This window comes from Chaetodon trifascialis, chromosome 3 (assembly GCF_039877785.1).
Source record: "Chaetodon trifascialis isolate fChaTrf1 chromosome 3, fChaTrf1.hap1, whole genome shotgun sequence".
Lineage (NCBI taxonomy): Eukaryota > Metazoa > Chordata > Actinopteri > Chaetodontiformes > Chaetodontidae > Chaetodon > Chaetodon trifascialis.
The window spans coordinates 5,558,117-5,579,819 of record NC_092058.1 but is presented as its reverse complement, the minus strand read 5'-3'; the positions used below and the strand labels follow the sequence as shown (position 1 = coordinate 5,579,819).

General features: G+C 42.2%; 1 protein-coding gene across 5 annotated transcripts in view; it reads right to left on the bottom strand.

The window, feature by feature from the left end:
• LOC139328621 (plasma membrane calcium-transporting ATPase 1-like) overlaps positions 1-21,703 on the bottom strand; it is an 87,920-nt gene that overhangs the window by 23,914 nt on the left and 42,303 nt on the right. For 3 of the 5 annotated variants that reach the window (XM_070958473.1, XM_070958476.1, XM_070958472.1), the window contains exons 3-11: positions 16,666-16,863; positions 15,370-15,627; positions 14,488-14,613; positions 13,539-13,664; positions 10,463-10,498; positions 4,068-4,241; positions 1,811-2,025; positions 1,370-1,612; positions 85-326 (exon numbers count right to left, since the gene is read on the bottom strand). In XM_070958473.1, coding sequence (XP_070814574.1) covers positions 85-326; positions 1,370-1,612; positions 1,811-2,025; positions 4,068-4,241; positions 10,463-10,498; positions 13,539-13,664; positions 14,488-14,613; positions 15,370-15,627; positions 16,666-16,863 — 1,618 coding nt within the window. The remainder of the gene's footprint in view (positions 1-84; positions 327-1,369; positions 1,613-1,810; positions 2,026-4,067; positions 4,242-10,462; positions 10,499-13,538; positions 13,665-14,487; positions 14,614-15,369; positions 15,628-16,665; positions 16,864-21,703) is intronic. The other 2 variants (XM_070958475.1, XM_070958474.1) reach the window with 1 other exon arrangement.

The window sequence follows — 21,703 nt, the reverse complement described above, 5'->3', positions numbered from 1 at the left end:
TCTGTCACTCCGTCCTACCATCCATTCATCCCTCTCGCCTCAGACAGATGAATATTCCTCAGTTCATTTGATCTCTTTTCTTACTTTCTGAGGACGATCTCCGACGCTCCTTTGCTGTACATGCGGAAGCCTCCGTCAGCGTTCTTCAGCACAGTGCTCATGGACTTGCGAGAGGAGTTGAAGGTGTAAACCTTGTAGAGTTTCTCTTCGGGGATCTCATCTCTGATTGGCTGGTAGTCCCTCTTCAGCTCCAGCACCAGGCCCAGCAGAGCGCACTCGGTCTTGTTGCCCACATGGCGGGGGAGGCCGCCTTCTTTCTCCGGAGGCTGAAAGGAACAACGGTTTGTATGTGATGTGATATTAAAGTTTTAAACCAAACACAGAGGTTTTCTCGCTGTGAGTGACTCCTCTCCTTCCTCTGCGAAGGGCGTCCTTCAACAGTACAATCAAAAATAATTGTCTGTTAGTGCACAAACTGGCTGTTTGTCACTTTCCATCATGACACACAACATAATACGACCTTGTTTAGGATTGTTGGAGTCTGGAATTAGGACACAGCTGGTGTGTTTTTGTGGTTCAACAGACCAACAGAGCGGTCAGTCAGCTGGTCACAACACACCAGTTTCAGGAGCTGGTCTCCCAGTTTAAGATGATCAACTTCATAACTGTGAATCAGGACCTCCAGTATTTGGACCAAGCAGGTTTTTGAGATTCAATAAAGGATTCAGATTCAACAGAATGCTGTAAAAGCCCAAACTGAAAGCCTGTGGATGGTTCTCTGAAGGGAACACTGAGGAACTGTTCTTGTGAATTTGTATTCCTACGCAACAGCAGTTTCCTCCTGCAAATGAGAGAAGACGAGGTCTATTAAACTCCACTGAAGAGCAATCAACCGTCCAGCTCTCCTGAAACAGATCAACCTTTCTGTTCAGAAAAAAGACATTTTGGTTCACTTCTGCTGATTGTATCTAATGTATTTAAGTTAATTGCAAATTAAACTTGCTCTTTAAACACGAAAAGCTGATTTTTATGCTTCATTTGTGTCTTAGCTAGAAAAATAAATAGTCTAAAACTAATGAGTAAAACAAAATTACCTGGGAGCCAAATTTAGCAATAAAACCAAAGCCTTATTAAACTGCCTTGTGGGCTGGAATCGGCCCCTGGACAGGTCCTTTGGAGCATTGGTTAAGGTTACTATCAAGTTAAGCCTTTTGGGAAACAACACATGGACGAACAAGTTACAAACAAGAACATGCGTCTACTCTTGGACTATTTGCATCTTTGTGAGGACTGGCTTTTGACCTTGAAAGTGGCCATTTTGGAAAAACATTTAGTGGTTTTGATGTAGCGGTGACAGTGAAGGTCTCACCAGGATCTTGGTGGTGTAAGCTGAGTTGATGGAGATGCTGTTGACCATTATTTCCAGGGTCTCTGGTTTGATGACGTCCGGTTCGGGGACGGTTTTGTAGTGTGTGTCGCCGACGTACGCCTGCACCACCGTCATGCGGTTCATGGTCAGCGTGCCCGTCTTGTCTGAGCAGATGGCTGTGGCGTTACCCATTGTCTCACAGGCATCCAGGTGACGCACCAGGTTGTTGTCCTTCATCATTTTCTAAAATAAGAACGACGAGGTTAGAGGCTTTTTTTGCTTTTGGACGTTGTTTTGAAAGTGAAATGACCTGAAAGTTAGTGAAATGTCTGATAAGTGTAGCTATCAAATCCTCAGTGAACACGACATGATTCTGTGAGGTTAGACAAAGCCATTAATTTTATATTTCCTATAATCCCCTTCGTTTCCTATCCTGCTTACCTTGACAGAGTAAGCCAGAGAGATGGTAACGGCGAGCGGCAGCCCCTCAGGGACGGCCACCACCAGCACGGTCACACCGATAATGAAGAACTTGACAAAGTACTGGATGTAGATTGGGGTACACTCGGCCACCCAGGACCGGCCCTGGACCCCGAAGGTGTCGATCACAAAGTAGAGGATGAGGATGATGACGGTCACAGCCGACATGATCAGACCTGGTTAGAATGAGCAGAGTTTAAACACAGGGCCTTTTTCCCCCCTGACAGTGACGAGCTTCTGTTTTCTGTTCTGGTGACAACTTTAAAATGTCTTGTGGTGCATTCAGGGACAATCTGATGTCCAAACACTCCTGGCGGTTTGCTGAGAAGCAATGATGACTCATACTGCTGGACAATTTAATTCACAGAAGACAAAGTAAGGATGGTGAAAATTAGATTTCTGTTTTTCATTTATTAAACAGGTTGAGAGGTGTCCCTGTGGACAAGTCTAAGACTCACACGGTCTGTGTCCAACCAGGGATCGTTAGATGCATGTCATCTGTTTTGACATGCAGAACGTTTGCAGACTTGTGACATGTTTGTGAATGCACTCATCCCTTTAATGTTTGACTTGACTGACTGCTGCATGTAACATTTTTACACAGTACATCAGGTTTATAAAACACACTGAAATCACAGGAGGACTGCATTGAAACTATAACCAAAAAAGTATTATTGCTTTGTATTTCAGGCAGTGAGGTCTGGATGCAAAACAAACATAAAATTACTTGAAGGTGCAACATGTAAGGATGGACAATCTATTGATTTCATATCCCAAACAAATAGGGGGCAGCATATCACCAAGCAACTGCTAACTGTAGCTGCTGTTAGCTAGTTAGCTCAGTTAGCTGTGCAGCTTGTGGTTCTTAGTTGACCCTGCTTGGAGTGGGAGTTCGGATCATCGGGGGGAGAGTTGGTGTCTAGTTTACTGCTAGCACAGATGTTTGAATGCTCTAAACAAAAGTTCTTGCACCTTTAACACTGTAGACATCCTGACTGCGAAACCAGAAACAGGTGAAATTAAAAAAAAAAAAAAAACACTGCTTGTGTTTTTTTTGCTTAATTTCTCCTGTCAGTCACCTCCTGTCAAAGTGTTTTGGCCCAAATTCTATTTCTGTCCTGTAATGAGGGGCAGTTTATTCCTGAAACTGGTCTGTGGCTGGTGCCTCCCCTCCACTCTGTCCTGAAAGCCCCTCAGAGTATTAAGGTCAATTGAAATGACATAGAAAATACCTTCAACTCAGGGATGAATCATGCTCCCAATAAAACATCGATCCAATAAAACTGAGTGCATTCTGACCCCCAGCCTCTCCGTCCCCTCACTGCCTGATCACTTTGTGTGCTATTAAAGGAACAGCCCCACATTTCTGGAAATCCTCTTGTTCTTTGACTTCCCCAGAGTCAGATAAGAGGATGGGCCGGCATCGGTTTCACCTCTGTGTGTCCAGTACAGAGATAAGTCCAGGTTTGTCAACCTAGCATAGAAAAAAACACTGGAAGCAGGGGAAAGCTGCTAGCTTTGCTCTGACAAAAGAAGAAAAAAATCCGCCTCCCAACAAATTTCAAAGCTGTGTGATTCACAAGTGGAATCGTTTTAGCTAACAAGCTATCACCTATCCATCCCAAGACTGGGCTTCAACCTGGACACCCCACAATGAGCTGAAGAGGCACAAATGCTTTATTTGCTTTATGTATAAAACAGATTAATGGAAGTGTGAGCAATGAAGTCATCAATGACAGCATGTTGGCACTGTCACTCGGTGCATGTTAGCATGTTGGTGTTAGCGTATAGCTCAAAGCACTGCTGCACCTAAATACAGCTTTACAGAGCTGCTAGCAAGGCTGCAGACTGTCAGTTTGGTTTAAATAAGCCAAAGTCCCCTTAAATACAACATCACTTTATGGTTGCTTTAATATTATAAGCTTATTTACCAATTTCTTTCTTAATACACTTTGTTTTTAAACGTGCTCTATACATAAATTGACCTGACTCGAGTTGTTGAAAGGTGGAATTTGATGGAGCTATCAGGCTATCAGTCCCCCTGCCTCCAGTCTTTGGCTTCACTAAAGGACCTATTTCTGTATTGAACACACAGAGATAAAACTGATATAGTGCATGTATTTTTGTGTGTGTGTGTGTGTGTGTGTGTGTGTGTGTGTGTGTGTGTGTGTGTGTGTGTGTGTGTGTGTGTGTGTGTGTGTGTGTGCGTGCTCCTCACCAGCCTTCCCAATCTGCACAGCCAGTCTGGTCAGTTTGCCCTGCAGCACCGACTTCTCCTTCTTGGTCACATTGACCTTCTTCACCGGTTTGGCCTCCTCTTTCTCCTCGGACTCGGCAGCCTCCTCGCTCTTCAGCGGCTGGATTTCCAGAGCGATGCCGTCCTGGGTTTTGGCTGGAGGGGAGGTGGGGGGGTGAGGTAAGGTGGTGGTTGGGGTTAAAAGGAGGAGGTGGAAGGTTTTAAGGGGCCAATGGGGGAGGAGAGGGAAGGTGGGGCCGAGGTGAAGAGTAAAGGGAAATGAGGAGAAGGTTTAGGGGGGTCAGGAAGAGGTTTGTGAGGAGAAAGGGGTGGAGATGAAGGAGGATGAGGAGGGAGGATGAGGTATGGGACAGAGTGATGGATAGAATGAAGATGGAAGAGAGGGAATGGTCAGGATTGAGAGGAGAGGATGAGGGAAGGCAGGACGGGTTGACAAAAGGTGAATGAATTAAATCAATAAATAATAATAAATCACAAAACAGAAAAGAAGTCGGGAGCAGGGTTCAGGAGTGGTTTGGGATGAAGGGCAGAGAGGCAGAGAACACGTTACAGATTCAGTCGGAGCGAAAGCTGAAAACGACTGGACGAGTTTTCTCAGAGATCAGAAAAGATTCTCAGTGTTTATCATTAACATGGTGACCTTTGGCTGAATGCAGGCAGTCGCATTTCATCAATTAGTGATCACAGAACATTCATGAAAAGGTCCAGGTAGCTTTCAGAGAGTGTCACAGACAAGTTTGGAGCAGCAGTTCATAATGAAGAGCAGCAGACAGAACAGAGAACAGCAGATAGAACAGAGAGGATTTAACCAGAGGCTGTCGATCACACACACACACACACACACACACACACACACACACACACACACACACACACACACACACACACACACACACACACACACTGTTTGTTTCACATCCGAGCTCACAGTTTGGAACGAGGCTGAGTTCTGAAGTCTGACATGGCGTCTGGTTTCACGTCCTGCTCGGCGGCTCTGCTCCTCATTTGCATAAACAAACTGTGTATTTACATTTCACTTCATCAGCTGGGATCCTGTTTGGACTGTAGTTGAGCGTGCGTGGGGCTCTTTGATCTGTTTGTCATATTTCCACACCAAAGAAATGTGAGCAGGTGATGAATGGAAACAGAACAAATCTACACTAATCTGACACACTGAGCATTGTGCCGTTTGTCCTCATGAACGACTGAGCCGACAACGCTGACTGAAACCGGGATGGTTTTAACTTGAAATCCCGTCAGTTCCTTGTTGGGTTATCAGATAATGGAAATGTTCTCATTGGGTCATTAAATTGATACAAATACTCAAACGGTGTCCATCACCTGAATGTATTTTCCTATATTAAACCCTGTTGGCGAGTCACTGCTGGTAACAATGTCAACATCACTTCTGAAACCAACATACCGACAGATCATGGACATAAAGCAGATTTAGATTCCTGGATGACCAATAAGAGCTTCTAAACTTCAGGCGTTCACTGCTAAACTCTGCCCAGCTTATCTCACATTTTATTTGAATAAAACGTCTCTTGCAGAACCTGTTCCTGTTGTGTTTGTATCACCTCCTGAGGTGTCAAGCAATGAAGCCTGCTGAGATCAGGTCGACTCAATTTGGGGTTTCTGCTGCAGAAACGTTCACTGGAAGCAGCCAGTAGCAAAAGAAGTCAATCACAATAATAATAATAATAATGACAGTTGGAATCTTAAAACGAACTGTTTGGACCTCATGCAAGAAACATTTGAACAAACACGATGGTCTTAATTTAAGAACTTGTCACATTAAAGTATTGAGCGAGTCACATGATACACGTACAATACATGACGAGATACATACATACATAGATAGATGTGGAAGCTTGTTGTGTTTTATTGTAGATCTTAATGCTATTTCACTTTGTTTTAATCCTTTTAAATCCTATTTATATGTGTCTTTTCGCACACTTGTCACACTGCATTGTGTTTCTTTCATATCTGGCCTGAAAGCCTTTACGTCTTATGTACAGTAAAGCTCTTTGAATTGCCTGGCTGCTGAAATGTGCTGCACAAATAGAACTGCCTTCCCTGCACAATCTAATGCAATGAAAGTTCAGTTTAATGCTGCCTGTTATGTTCTATTACTGTTTCAGAAGTGTTAATTAAATGACATTTTCCGGCGCTGAGGTCATGGTTAAACGTGGACTGGACTGCGTTATATTTAGAGGTGTCCTTAACTTTTTTGTCCCCCCATTTACACACATGAGGGGGGCAGAATATTGGAGGCACTGTCCAGTGCATAGCTAAATATGGCCTCAATATTAATATAAATAATTTAATTAGCACCTCCATGATAGAGGAAAAGCTGTTCTGGAGGTGCTAATACATCGTATACTGACCATTTAAGATATAACTCCTTTCACTATATTGCATAAGAAGTTTTGGCTGCTAAATTTGCATTTTTGTCTGCTGATTTCTGACAGCAGGAGCTCAGCAGCAGCAAATTATTTGCCTTATTGATTATGCAAATGCCCAAATCTCTGAAAACGTACACCACGTACAAACGAGTGAATGGGGGCATCCTCAAGTTAAAATGAGAGATTTATAACATGGCCTGTTTGTACACCAGCTTGAACGTTCTTGTTAGCAAACCTGACGGTAAAATGTGAGTGAGATTCAGGGTAAGGAGACTGAAATGTCCTTGCATGGGGTTCAATGTGTCTAAAAAAAGAAATTTGCTCAGATTTTCTCTCAGCTCACTCTTGATATTTTGTAGAAAACTTCAAAGATTTGGTGATTCTAGAGCAAAAGCAATGGAAGTGTATCTTTAACGTGAAGTGACTTTCATCCTAAAACTCCTTCACTGTCATCATCGCTGTCTCACTGAGTTTTATCAGGTTCAAAATGAGAAGCCCCCCACACGGAACTTTGCTAAAAGGGAAGTCACTTCAAGACAGCATGAGCTCGACGTGACATTAAGACATTTTCAATGTGGGGATGAATCTGTGTCAAACCAGGAAGCTGTGGAGCTTTATGCACATGGTCCACTCTGAAGACAAGCCACAACATAGAACTAACCGACACAGCTGCACATGAACAGGACTGAGACCCACTGACCAACCACAGAACTATAAACAGGCGCAGCACTGAACCATGGGAGAGCGCACGGCGGGCAGAGGGGAGGGGGTGTCTGACAATCAAAAAGAAAGCAAGTCAACAAACAGAAGATGAACTCAAAGGATCACCCCAGAAAACAAAAAAACGACAGCGATGCAGAACCACGACAGAGAGAGACAGGAGGAGGTAGAGGAGGCTGCAGAGCTGTGGAGGCTGCAGGAGACTTCAGCAAGACAGAAAAATAACAGAGAGGAGGGAGAGAGTCAAACAGTGATTACAAGACAACATGAAGTCCTGAGCAACACCCTGCAAGGAGGCAACAGTGAGAGAAATGAGAGGAATCAAAGGCGAAAAGAAACTGAAGATACACAAACAGAACAGACGACAGCCCACAGCCCACTAATACTGCAAGGGTGCAACTCCCACACACGCCGACAGCCTCGCCTCAGCCAGAAGCATCACCGCACTGTTTGGATCTGCTGCTGCTTCTCAACGGCGTCGCATTCATCAGGATGTAATCGGTGCGCTGAAATGTGCGATGGGAAAACCGAACGTGAAGCCTGCACAAATTCAACTTTTTTTCCATTGCTGTCCACAAACCTCGGCACTTCCTGCACAGATATTTCAGATTAAAAGCCTTCCAGCAGCTCAAAAGACAAATTGCTGCTTTCCTGATTGGCTTTTAATGTGAAACATTTGCAGGAAATGTTGAGTTAATGGATTTTAACATTAACGGAGTGTTGATTATGATGTGACGATGAAACTTCTCCTTCTCATCCACTTCTACTTTAAATTTGTTAACTTCCACTGCACCACCTGTACAACAGCTGAGTCACTGCACCATTCCTTTGCCAGTTTTTATTCATTAATTATATCCCGTTGCTTCTACATTGCTGTTTTTTTCTATCACAGTTCGCCAATTAAACTTCCTACACAAATGTATGACTTTAAAGGCTTTCCAGCAGCTCAAAGGGCACCATTTAAGACATAATTTAGAGCTTAGTCCATTCATCAACCAGCTCACCTACAGAAAACTAATTGAGGGTTAGGATTAGGTTGTTAGGATTGGAGGCGTGGATTTTGATAACTGATTAATTGTTGGAGTGATATTTCAAGCAAAAATGTTAAACACTGTGTAGCTGCAGCTTCTCATTGGTGAGGATGTGTTGCTTTTGTCTTATGTGATAGTAAATAGAACATTTTTGGGTTTTTGATTGTTGTCTGAAAAAAACAAGACATTTTGAAAATGTCAAATTGGGCTTTTAAAAAGAGTGATGGGAAGATTAATCATCAATGAAAATACCCACAGATGCAGCCTTAACACTCTTTGAAGGCTTTTAATGAAACATCTGCAGGAAGTGCTGACATTCACTGACAGCAGCTTTATAGTGATAAAAAAACAGCAAAGTAGAATCTATGAAGGCATCAGAAAGGTATCCATACCCTGTGGGAGTATAGCTTAAAGGTGCATTGGTCATTTTCTGGCTACTAGGGGGCGAAGACAAACTCTGACAGATGGGTAATTCAGACAAATTATAAAGAGCAAACAGCTGCCTCATTCTACATCTACAGACATGAAGAAACATCATCATCCCACTGGAACTGTGTGAAAACAGCGTCCTGCTGCTGGTGGAAACGCGGCTGATGACAGCGCTGAAACTAAAACCACACAAGAAATGTGCTGGAAACCAAAAATAGGAGCTAAAAGAGGCCAATGAGCTCAAAAGAGCTGCAAGAAGTCCAGGCGAGCGAAGGTGTTTCTGCAGATTTTGTTCTCTGTGACATTTGAGTGCAGGTCGTCCATGAAAGCAGCTCTGAATTATTTCTATGGGCAAAAGTGTGATGCAAGGTGTGTGTGTGTGTGTGTGTGTGTGTGTGTGTGTGTGTGTGTGTGTGCATCAAGAAGCATTCTGTCTGCAGCAGATGCTCAAACCATGGGAGGTTGGGAGGAGGGGAACTGTGTGTGTGCATGTGTGTGCGTATGTGTGTGTGTTGTGTGACAGCTTGCAGAGGAAGTTGGACATGTGTTGGATCACACGGGACATAGAGGACGGTTGGCTGGTCGAGTTTGGAGGTTGCAGCGATGGCGTCATCAACACAAACACGCAGTCATCAAATCCATTAAATATTAAATGTTTACAGGCAGTGAGGGAGCGCTTGATTTCGACACAGCGTCGCCCATGAAGAACACCTTAGAGGTCAGGGTGTTGGAGTGACCCTCACTGACGCACTTGCATTTGTGTCTCACTTCTCAAAGTGCGTTGGGACATTTTGAGGACAGAAAATTAGCTTTTGCAAGCACAGATATCATATTCTGTTAGAAGTTATCACTCAAGGAATAATTTAATCCAACAATTTGTTTTTGTAAATGAATTTTGTGTTAGATAATATCAACATGCGTGCACAATAATAAACTCTGTCACTCAAGTTTATGCATTTTATTGCTTGTATGTTATGTTTTTGAACTTTTATTAAATTCTGTTTGGAAGCTAATGTGTATTTTATTAGCTTGTAACATAATTGTCTAATAATTATCTTATATTGGTCGTCAGCTCACTTGCTTTTGCCAGATAAGCAGTAGCTAATTGAGCTAGTTGGCTAACTTGACACTGCCAAGGAAATACAATCAGTTCTTTGAGTGTGTGGAGCCCTGAACTGAGTGAGGTATTTATACAGATAGCTGACTTAGTAATACTATAAACAACCCTTGGACTGCAACTAGCAATTATTTTCATAACCAATTAACCCTTGATCGTTTTTATGATCAATCATTAAGTCTACAAAACCACAAACAAGCAAGAAAGTCAGCAAATATTCATATTCGAGAAGTGGAAACCAATTACTTTCTGACATATTAGCTTAAAAACATGACTTGTACCATTAATTACAAAAATAATTCCTCATTCCTTTTCAGTCAACTGACTAATCGATTAACTGACCAACAGTTACACCTCAAAATGTCTCAACACACTCTCAGAATTTAAGGAACATATATAATCCTATGTCACCCTCTGACAGTTATCATTACGACTGTGGACGTTGTGATTGGCTGTCATAGACCTGAAGGTTGAGAGTTGCACCCTTTTACAGGTAAAGCAAGGCGAGAGAACATCCCCCTTTATACAGCAGAGAGAGAGAGAGAGATGGACTGGACACTCCCCTCCTGCCGCTGGGTGGAGGGTGAGGAGGGGGAGTAACAGGGAGGATGGAGGGACAGAGAGGGACAGATGGATGAATGGAGGGGTTACCTTTGTTGCGATTTTCAGGGGGTCCTTGTTTTTTACCTGTTCGGACAGAGAGAGAGGGCGGAATGCTGATAAGATGGCTCAAAGGAAAAATAAGATCAAATCAAACTGAGGGAGAACACAAAATTCAAACTGATAGAAACCCACAGGTGTGTGTGTGTCGTGTGTGTTGTGGGCAGGAATGGACCAATCAGAGGAGAGAGACGCACAACTTCCTGCTGCAGAGAACCAACAGCCACAAGGTTTGACAGCAGACCAAATCAATTTATCAGTAACAAAAAGGTCTTATGGTTTATGTGGTATACTGGTGTTCATGCTACATAAACTGTAGCTACACCCATCAGTGCACATCCTCCATCCTGTTTTTCATGTGTATATTCATTCATTCATTTCCTGCCCTTCACTTCATTGTGCTGGTGCCTCATCGGCGCAAAGACAATAAAGTTTAATTTGACCTTAACTTGAAACCAACGGTTCATTTTTGGTAAATTTGTAAATGAGACATGGAGAACAAAGTGTTTGTAGCAAACAATTCCTCTGAAAATTGAAAATACAACGATAAGTTCTGTTTTTTACAGTTTCTGGCTATGATTAACTGTGCAACGCTGCAATTTTCTTTTCAAACCCCCTGGGGGTTGTGGGGTTCAGAGGGTTCAAACGATGTGTGAACTGTTCCTTTCTGAAAAGACTCAGACGGACGTAGTTTCCTTCTTTTACTACAGAAGGTGAATTCTGACCTTCATGGCTGTTTACATATGTACATCTTAAGAGAATGTGACATCTGTCATCGATCTGTGTCAGCTGTCATGTACCAGATGTCACAGGTGCAGGTCAGGTGTGTTTCCCCCTCAGGGACATTAACTTAGTGGTGTTCTGATGTGGAGCTTTCTGCCTTCATTGTGAAAGGAGGTGTGGCAAGGTCAAAGCCAACATTAACACAGGCGCACACACACACACACACACACACACACACACACACACACACACACACACACACACACACTCTTACACAGCTCTTTGTAATTCAGCTGGTGGCTGGTGATTGATGACAGAGACTGAACTGTTAAAAGTGTGTGTGTGTGTGTGTGTGTGTGTGTGTGTGTGTGTGTGTGTGTGTGTGTGTGTGTGTGTGTGTGTGCACATAGTGGAGGCTCTTATGCTTGTAGGATAAGCAATGGGTGTGATTTTTTATGAATGCATGAATTCATAAAATTGTGTGTGTATGTGTGTGTGTGTGTGTGTGTGTGTGCGCTCACGGCCAGCTGGTGCAGCCATTTGTGACAGTAAAGTCTGCTGCGTGTCTGCTGTAAGCAGAACTTGAATTTCTATTTTTGTGAGGGCCCATGAAAGCAGTGAGGACATTTCTCACTTCTTCACGTGGCTTTTTTAAGGTTCATGTCTGTTTGTAGGATTGCTGTTAGAATTCAGATTCAGGTTACGGGTGTGGTCTATGTAATGAATTCAGTGACGACCGCCCTTGCAAATGCTGAAGTGCAGATGCCTGTATGAAATGCTGATCTAAATGCTGCTCATTTTCAGTTTTATTTCAGTCGAATCAGAAAAGAGTCCTTGTGGTTCTCCTCATTAGGAACTCGCTCCTGGTTTGCTTTTGAAATCACTGGAGGCCGAAAGGTAAACCTGAGCGTCTCTCTCCGCTGAGCTGGTACATTCAGCCAGTTCACAATGAATGCCTGACAAACTCAAACTTTAGCCAATAAAACAAATGATCAGACAAAAACAAACTAAAGGAAAAGACATGAGTAAAAGGGGGTTAGCATGATCACAAGCAAATCAAAAGCAATAGAGACCGACTGCAGAAGCCTGTTGGTTTACATCAAACTGCTGTGATAGTACGAGGATCATCTGTGGCTTTTGAAGGGTTCCACTTCAAAAAAGCAACTGTATATGAACAGAGGAAGGTCGTTTGGCATTTTTAACCAACGTTACATCACTGTGAAATCAATACCTCAATGTAGCGGCCATAAACTACCATGAATAAATGAGACCAGATTTAGAAAACCAGATTTTTGTATTTTTGTGGCTTATTTTGGCCTTTTTAGGGTCTGCGTGACTGAAATTGTTCTGTTTACAATGACAGTGGTAGATTAATCATTAAAATCAACAGGTCCTTGATTTCAGACACAAGTAAACAAAAGCAGCTTCTTGACACAACTGGCACGTTTTCATCAACTCAACAATAACTCCCCTGAGTTGCTTGAAAATCCTAAATTCAGGATTCAAATCCCCAAGACATGGAAATAAAGGACTAACAGTTTTCTGTTTATCCCTAAAGTCATCATACAGTTTAACAAGAAAAACATGGATGGTTACTAATATTTCTTTCAGACTCAGTCTTGAACTTTACAGCTGTAGCTAGTAAGCTAGTTAGCCAGTCATGCTAATGTTGGTAGTTTATGCTGAGTACGAATGACGCTGCCATGCAACTCTTTGAATTCAGAGTATATCTTTTACTACACCTCCATGTACACTGCTTCAACATGTGGAGAAATCCAAACAAACGCACTACTAGAACACTGTTAGCACACTAACAGGCCCGCTGTGCCTTGTTATGCTTGCAAAGCTTTGATTGGATAATCACTGTTCAAGAAGGGGTTCACAGAGCGGTTGTGGACTTGCTATTGTTCACGTCCTTCTTGGTCAAATCTCTTGTCAGTTGTGTTTAATTGCTGTTCAGCGGATATGATCAGTGCAGGTGAGCTCATCCGTGGTCTCATTTATTCACTGATGACTTTTGTGATCGGATTGAAGCTCACACTAACGTTAAAATGTTACAGTTAGACCCTTCAAACAGCTCTGCTGTTATCAGCTCGGAGTCAGCTAATGCGACAAGAGAAACTTCAAATCAACACCAGCTGATAAAAATGTGCAAATATTTCCAATCCGCACTGTACAAACAGTAAAGTAGAAATATTCAGAAGCTGACATGGTGATAGTCGTCTTTCTAGCCCGACTTTCCTCCCAACACTTCACACAATTAGTGTCCTCGTATGACCTTCGACACTTGGGCATGAGATGTGTTTTTTCAGACGTGTGTGACAGGCTTTGTCTCGCGTCTTACTTTTCTTGACCTTCTTTTCTTCGTCGTTCTCGCTGGCGCCCAGCAGAGTAAAGATGATGCCTGTCTGAGAGTTCAGTCCGACAGCTGACACCACCATCCTGCCCGATCCCTCCATTACGTGGGTCCCTAAGGAAAGATCCAGAGCTACGAGTCACAACAGGAACTTTGTTTGTTTCTGTGTTACTGCTGCTTTATGATGTCGTGTTAACTGTCTGATCGTCTCTTCAGCTGCATCACTGAACACTGTAAAAGACCTCTGTCAGCATTTTTGTTGTTCAGCATTGTTGCAGTTTCCAAGGATCAAATCCTAGGGTCACTACTTTTTTAATCTTCCAGCCTGTAACCTCTCAGCAGTGTCACCAGGAGATGTGTCATATCTTTCTATGCTGATGACACACAGCTTTATGTGGCTGAGTGTGCTAATGACACAGGATTATTATTGATCTTTTCAGGAGCAGATTTTAGATATTTAAGATTGAGATGCCCATCAAAATACACCTTTAGTTCAGTTAGATTATCAAAGTACAAGTTTTAATGTTCTTGAGAACAAAAAACAAGACAAAAACTTGCTCTTGCTCTTTTTTGTGCACTGAGACAATATGTTACAGAGATGTAAACATATTAACAGTTTTCCATATGCATTAGTCTCCAATTGTTGTGTGTATTTGTACTGTCTTATTACTAACTTGTCAGTTACCCATAGAGCTCTCTGAATAACACTAACCTGTATGAAAAATGCTTTACAAATAACACTTGACTGATCATTTATCTTGGCAGCTGGTCTGATATGAATATAATGCGCACTGATTAACAAGATCTGAGTCCACATCCTGAGTAAGAGGATTTTCCTTCCAAACAATAATGAAACAAACAGTGGAAGTGTTTGTTTAAGGGCAGCAAATATCAGCAGATATCAGTATTGGTCATGAGACTGTGAGCAGGCACTCACCGGACAGCAGCATGGGGTCCTTCTCCAGAGATTTGCGGACCTGATCGGACTCTCCAGTCAGAGAACTCTCATCAATCTTCAGGTCATTGCCTTGGATCAGGATCCCATCAGCGGGCAGCAGGTCTCCTGCAGGCACAGAGGCCAGAGGCCACATTTCATTTACTCCACAAAACAGTTTCAGTGTAAACAGATTTTTGCTCTTTGCTGCGGTCCTCTAATAGTCTGACCGAGGATGAACACTTAAAATCACACAGGAAACTTCAACCAAACACAGCGCATACTGTTTACTCTGTTACTAATGATAAAAACAGATTTTACTGTAAAACAGAAGCAAACAGCTGGAATCTTAACACACAGAGTCAACTTAAAACAACATTAAACAAAAATATGAAGTGATGTCAATTTGCCTTTCTTAGAGGTTTTTTTTTTTTTTTTAATTGAAGTTTTCTTCTGTCCCTCTTAAACATGATGCATCACTTTCAGTGTACGTGAAGACTTCCTGCCAGTCAAACACTACCTGGCAAACAGGACAGTCCTCAGCTCCAGTGAAGAGAAATCTTAATGCTCCAGCATACAATGATATTTTTAACAATAGTGTGCTTCCAGCTTCGTGTCAACAGTTTGGGGAAGGAGCTTTCCTGTCCATGAAGAAATGGTTTGTTTATTTTCCGTGCCTGATCCAGAGTGAGCCTGAGGGGTTTGGGTAAAATTCTCAAGACTTTGAAATATCTGTCACAAATGTGCATCAACGTAGAAACAATGAGAATAACAGACAGAGACTGAGATAAAGCAGGGACCATGTTTGAGCCTGTCCTTAAACCCCTGAGGCAGATATTAAAGTCCCAGGTCTGATATTTCAGTCTGGTGAGTGTGCTCTCGTACCGTATTTGATCTGAGCAATGTCTCCGACCACGATCTCGGCCACGGGGATCTGGATGACCTGGCCCTTACGGATGACGGTGAACTTTTGCTCCTGCTCGATGCGACTCTGCAGCCCACGGAACTGCTTCTCCTTGGACCAGTCGTTGAAGGCCGTCACCAAGACCACGATGATGACCGAGAACAGGATGGCGGCGCCCTCGATCCAGCCTGCCTGGGACTCGCCCTCGTCCTCGACGCCGCCGCCGGCCTGGCCACATGCTGCCACAAAACAAGATGTCGAATTTCAACTAGGGAACTTTGAAAAACTGTCGTTTTGAGTTTATGTCATTTTGTCAATGAATATCCAAACAGTTCCAATGTCTGTCTCTAATTCAAATCATCACTTTCACCAAATAAATATGTCAAGTCCAAAACTGATCAGAGAACCTCAAACTTAAGCTTCAAATAATTTTCATTGTAATATTTGTTTTAACAGCATTTTCATCACAAAAGCTTCAGCATGAACTTAAATATAATATGTTCTTTTTCTTTTGCATATTCAGTTCTGGGCCAATTATTACCAACTGTAGAATAAAACAAGATGTATATTTAATCTATATATGCAATAATTTTCTTTCAAGTTTTCAATATGTTTGCATTGGGTCGTAACCAGGATTTCATTAATCAATATTGAGGTCATATTATATCATATTAAAGGACAATAGATTAATAAATTATATATGAGGGGATGAAGGATGAAGATAAAACTGTGCAAATATGAAGCAAACCAATGTCTAAAAAAGTTGACAAATATGTAAAAATGTTAAACTAAATTTTAAATACTGAGCCCACGCTGCTGATCATTGAAATAAAATAATATTCTATATAATAATGAAAAAATAGATTACAAGAAATTACAAATTAAATGTATTCAGTTAAGGTCACAATATCCTGTATATTTTCTTTAAATTGTATTTTCCCAACACAAACGCCTACGTGGTGTTTTTCTAGGAATTTAATCCTTGTGGAGAAATACTGAAATCTCGATTTAATTATTACGCTTTTGGCCCAACAGAGATCAAACTTAAATATACGTATGGACAGTCTAAATATACTGGGATCAGCTTAAAAGTACCCATCATGTGTTCTAATTGTAGAACTGCAGAAGGTAAACTATCCCACGCTACAAGAACCTCCTAATTTACACACACATACAATTATTACTTGAAGTAAAATAGTGAGGACGTGACTTTAGTGTCCTCAGTTGTGTCTGTGGCCCAGCCTTTGAAAAGCAGAGTTCAGACCGTCTGTACCGACCTTCACTGTCGCCCCCTGGTGGATGGTAAAAGGACAGGCCCAGCGAGATGATGGCAGCAATTTCAAGGATGATAAGTGTGACGTCCTGCAGAGCCTCCCACACCAGCTGCAGGAACGTCTTGGCCTTCTTGGGGGGGATGAAGTTCTGGCCAAATGCCGCGTGACGTTTCTCCAAATCAACGGGGTTTCCAGACAGACCTGCAGACACCAACACGAGACGTTAACATTCACAGCGAAACAGAAAACTTCTCCAAACAAAGGAAATAACTGGAGTGTGTCTTTGCTTTGTAGGCAAAAGCTAAAAAAGCGTTTTTGAAAAGAATCCACACTGAATGCTCTTTGGAGTCAAGAAAGAGAAATTCAAGGCCCTCACCACACAGCCTTCTTCAAGGCGCCAGAGGAAAAATCAAACACAAGACATGACACAAATGAATTTTAGGAGCATGTGTCGAGTACACAGATCGTGTATACAGATCATGTCATAACAAAAAAAAAAAAAAAAAAAACAATACAAAAGGCAAAATTCATCTTACACTGAGGGAAAAATGACACGCTCAAACGGATGGACGTACTATAGAAATGTTGAAAGGCCTCCTGAAAAAGGACTTTTATAAGACTGGTATCGCTCTCTTTAAAAAGAAAAGTACAATCACTGGATTCATTAAGCAGTGTGTGTGTGTGTGTGTGTGTGTGTGTGTGTGTGTGTGTGTGTGTGTGTGTGTGTGTGTGTGTGCGTGCTGTAACTTAAAGGGTTGTAATCCAAAAGGTTTCCCTTTGAAGTAATTTTAGAGTCAATCTTTGCTTATTATGAACTCAGCAATCACTTCTGCCCCTGAGACACTAAATTATTTCATCTCGGGTCCCGGGATATCATAACATCATAACATCATCACTTAGCAACAGCAGCTGTACAGAAACATGATGTGCTTTGGTCCCTCATGTATCACAAGTTCAAATGGATGTTCGTGCACAATAGAGAGCCAAAGTCATGACGTCACATCCAAGCTTCTGTAACTCAATGCAATCTTTCATTCAGCATTTCCTTCATCTGTCTCCCTGAAAGACATGAGGTGTTCTGGGATTTATCGTCCATATTCTACAGCAAGACTGCATTTACTGCAGCAGCTGTTTTGGAGACTGAAAACTACGTGATTATAACAAAGTTAAACAACATCTGCTGCCCTGACTTTTCCTCCATATCAGTAAAACTCACCAACGCTCAGCTCGAAAGTCAATTTCTCCACATTCTTGTTGTAGTATCAGCTGTCTAAATACTCCCTCTTTGTCCTGCTGTTATTACAGACATGTCTGAGCCAACCACTGGGCGAGCTTCTTTTGTCAAGCCGTGACGTTTAGCCTGCAAACATCTCGCGCTTATGAGAATTTGTGTTTGTTAAAGTCCCCTAAAAGCCAGAAATACTGAACAAACACTCATATTCGGTTGCTTTTTCAAAGAACTGTCTTCTTTATCTTAACATATAAAGCAAGCCGCACATCCTACTGCTGAACAGGGCTCCGCTCCACTGTGGTATCTGTAGTTATTAGTGCAGTTACAAAGGTCAATGGGGTTTTGAATGAGAATTTCTTACCAGGCCGGAAGATCTGGTTTCCCTTCAGCTCTCTATCTCACCACCAGCACTTTCAGATGAGCACCTGTTTCAGTGCTGGCAGAGCTCTATAGCTGTTGCTGCTCAACTGACACTGTTTCATCCACCATTTTGTCAGATCCACGACCAAGGAAATGTTAACAGGCATCTTTTATCTACTCCCCGAACTCCCTCGTTGGATCTCGATCTGTAGATGTTTTTATGTTGTTTTTTTTTTTATTGTAGCTGTTCTGTAATGAAGTGGAAGCTGTTTGGAGCTAATGTGCTGCTACTGAAACAATCTAAATAACTGTTGATGTACGACTGTAAACATATTTTATCTTTATTAGATTGATCACTGGTTTCTGCTTGAAGTTGAGTGATCATTTTCTCTGACAGCAGCTTCCAGTAAAGACCTCTAAGGCGAACTTGTGTCGTAAGCCTTTACTGGAGGTGTGATTAGCTTGCTGCACAGCTGTGCACCTACACACAGTGAGGGCAGAAGATGCGACGTAGTTAGGAAAAGCCTGGATTTTACACATTTCTATAAACAGTAGTTTTGCAACATGACCTACTTTTGTTGCCACGAAAGACTGCAGTGCTTCCATATACAGTATTTATTTGGGTGAATCACCAACACGATTTGTTCCACCCAGAGAAATTATGTATTTTGGGAGTCATTATTCTCTCTTTTCTGTCTGGACATTCACTTGAAAAAGTCATGATAAGGTCAGATAAATGGTGCGTTCAGGTGCAGACACAGATGTGGCAAATGACCTCTGTGATCAGGTTCCTTCAGCAACCTTCAGGTTCCACAGCAGTGGTCCAAACCCGTTTTCGCCTGTGACTCCATAAAACGACCCCTTGTTACTATTTCTATTTGTCTACTGGTTGTGATCAGGGTTTTTCATATATCAGATGTCTGTTTTCTGTGGTTTCCTCTTCCTGTCAATCATCCTGTGGCCCCTCATGTGGGTCCCGGCCCCCAGGCTGGACAGCACTGGTGTGTGCTGTCTGTGGTAGTGATGAGTCTACGGCAGCCTGAACTGACCTGAACCCTCCCTGCTGTACGCACAATCTGCTGCTCCTCTACAGCCAAAAGGCTCCATGTCAACACAGCACCACCTGACCAAACCAGACCGAGTCAACTCATTTGGAAATTAGGAATCAAAAACACAAATAAATAAACCCACAGATTCATCGATAATGAAATCGTTAGCTGCAGCCCAACAAACATGAAATAAGTGGAATAGGAAGATTTGAATAAACAAATTGGAACATGTGCTGCAGTGTGACACAATCCTCAGCTGCAAACTTCCTTAAACATCGGCCTCAAGAGTTCTTCCACCAACTGATTATTCCAGTTAATGAAAAAATCTGTTGGATGTTTCTTTTCTTGTCCCTCTGCAGAAAGACCTCTCGCAGTCCTGCTCTAACTGAAGACCAAACAGTATCTGAGAGTTAATGATTCCAGAGCTGTGACTGTCATTTTCCACCAGTGACTCACATCTAACTGCTCATTCATTCCCCATATAGAGACAATAAAAACAAAGACCCAGACGCTTACGGACGGGAGCCAGCCAGCCAGAGGCTCCGTCTTTACGGCCCCTTACGTTTGGCTTTTATTTAAAAATCTGGGTGAAAATCTGATTTTAAAAACACATTTACCATTTATACTTGATTTATTAAACTCAATTAATTACAGACGGGTAACAGCAGCTTGTGTTCATCTTCACTTTCTTCTTCTTCTCTAAGCTGAGCTCGTCACCACAGGACCTCATTAACTTTAACTTCAGTTTAAACAGTTTATTTGCAGCAACTTCTGGGTGAACGAGGATGAGTCTGAAGGAAACTAGTTCGCTTCATTTTGATAAATCTTGAGCACTTCTCAGTAAAAACTGAAAATCTGTGACTTCCTCCGCACGGCTGTGTGGGCAGCAACATGGCTGCTGAGGATTCTTGGTGGAATTGGGAGATGTGCAGTGGAACGTGATCTGAATGTTAAAAGACTGCACTGCCAGGATTTCTCATGAAGAAGGACTCTGTAAGGCAGCATGAGACATGTTTCTGCCTTCACATGTTTTAATAATGGCCTCTTATTCCTTCTCTAATGATTCTCTAGACAGAGCGAGCGAAGAGTTCCCCTCTTCCTCCTCCTCATGACTTCTCTCTATCCTTCTCTCAGTAATCAGGAAAAACTACCAGATACAAACTGTTGCTATTTTGAGGTTATTATGCAACCAAAGCGCACACAGAGGTACTCGTTTCCTCATCTCTCATGTCATGTAACCCTAATTGGACGCCTTCAATGGCGGAATATTTAGATTTACCCACTGAGAGTTAAAGGTGATTGACATAAGAGATAAGATGAGATGAGAGAGCTGCGACGCTATGTGAAACGTAAACAAAACAGAACGCAGTCATTTGCAAACAACCTGTAATTACCAACGTTTTCCAAAGTGTTTCCTGAGCCCATGTAGGAACATCCTTTATCCAATCATGTGTTCACAAAGTGGTGAACCTCGCTCCACCCTCGCCTTTGAATCACTGAGTTTCCAGGACGCCCCTTTCATATCCAATCATGATACTCTCACCTGTTACCAATGAACCTGTTTACCTGTGGAGCGTTCCAAACAGGGGTTTTTGGAACGTTCCACATCTTTCCCAGTCTTTCCCAAATTCAGAATAAACATATATCTACAAAAATCAATGAAGCTGATGAGGACAAACATCAAACACATAGTCTGAGAGAGGAGACGAAATGAGAGGAGTTGAGGAAAGACAAGGTGAGATGACATCCTGAGATGAGGTGTTTTAGCATGAGATGAGGTCAAGTGGTGAGGTGAAGTGAGAGGATTTGAGATGGGATTAGATTAGGTAAAATTAAATAAAGAAAGTGAAAGTGTATGTTAAAAGATGAGATAAGACAAGACAATGTAAGAACAGTTGAGATGATCTGAGCTGGATGAGGTCCGATGAGATTAAGTAAAATGACAAAGTGAAGTACAGGTGAGAGAAGAGAAAGCGATGTTAGGAGGATGAGGATGAGAGGATGAGATCAAGTAGTATGGGATGAGGGGATGTGAAGTGAGATTACATGAGATGATGTGAGACAATGAGGTAGGTATCAAATGAGGTAGATGAGAAGCTTTTCAAAATAAAACTTATAATGTCACAGTGTTCATGAACGTTTGTCTTTTTTTAAAGCAGCTATTTATCGACAGCGCGGCTTCCTAACATGTCTGACTGAGTAGCTCTGCGGTTTACAGAAGCAGGAACATCTTCATGAAGAGCCGGAGCACAAAGATTTAAAAAATACACCGATCGTTAAAGTCATCAGCAGTAATGTTTCATGTGGTTTAGTTCAAAGTTTGATTTCATCATTTTAAAGCCAGTGATTGATGCTGAAAGCTCCTGTCACACTAAAATAAGGAGAAAGCGACTCAAAGGGA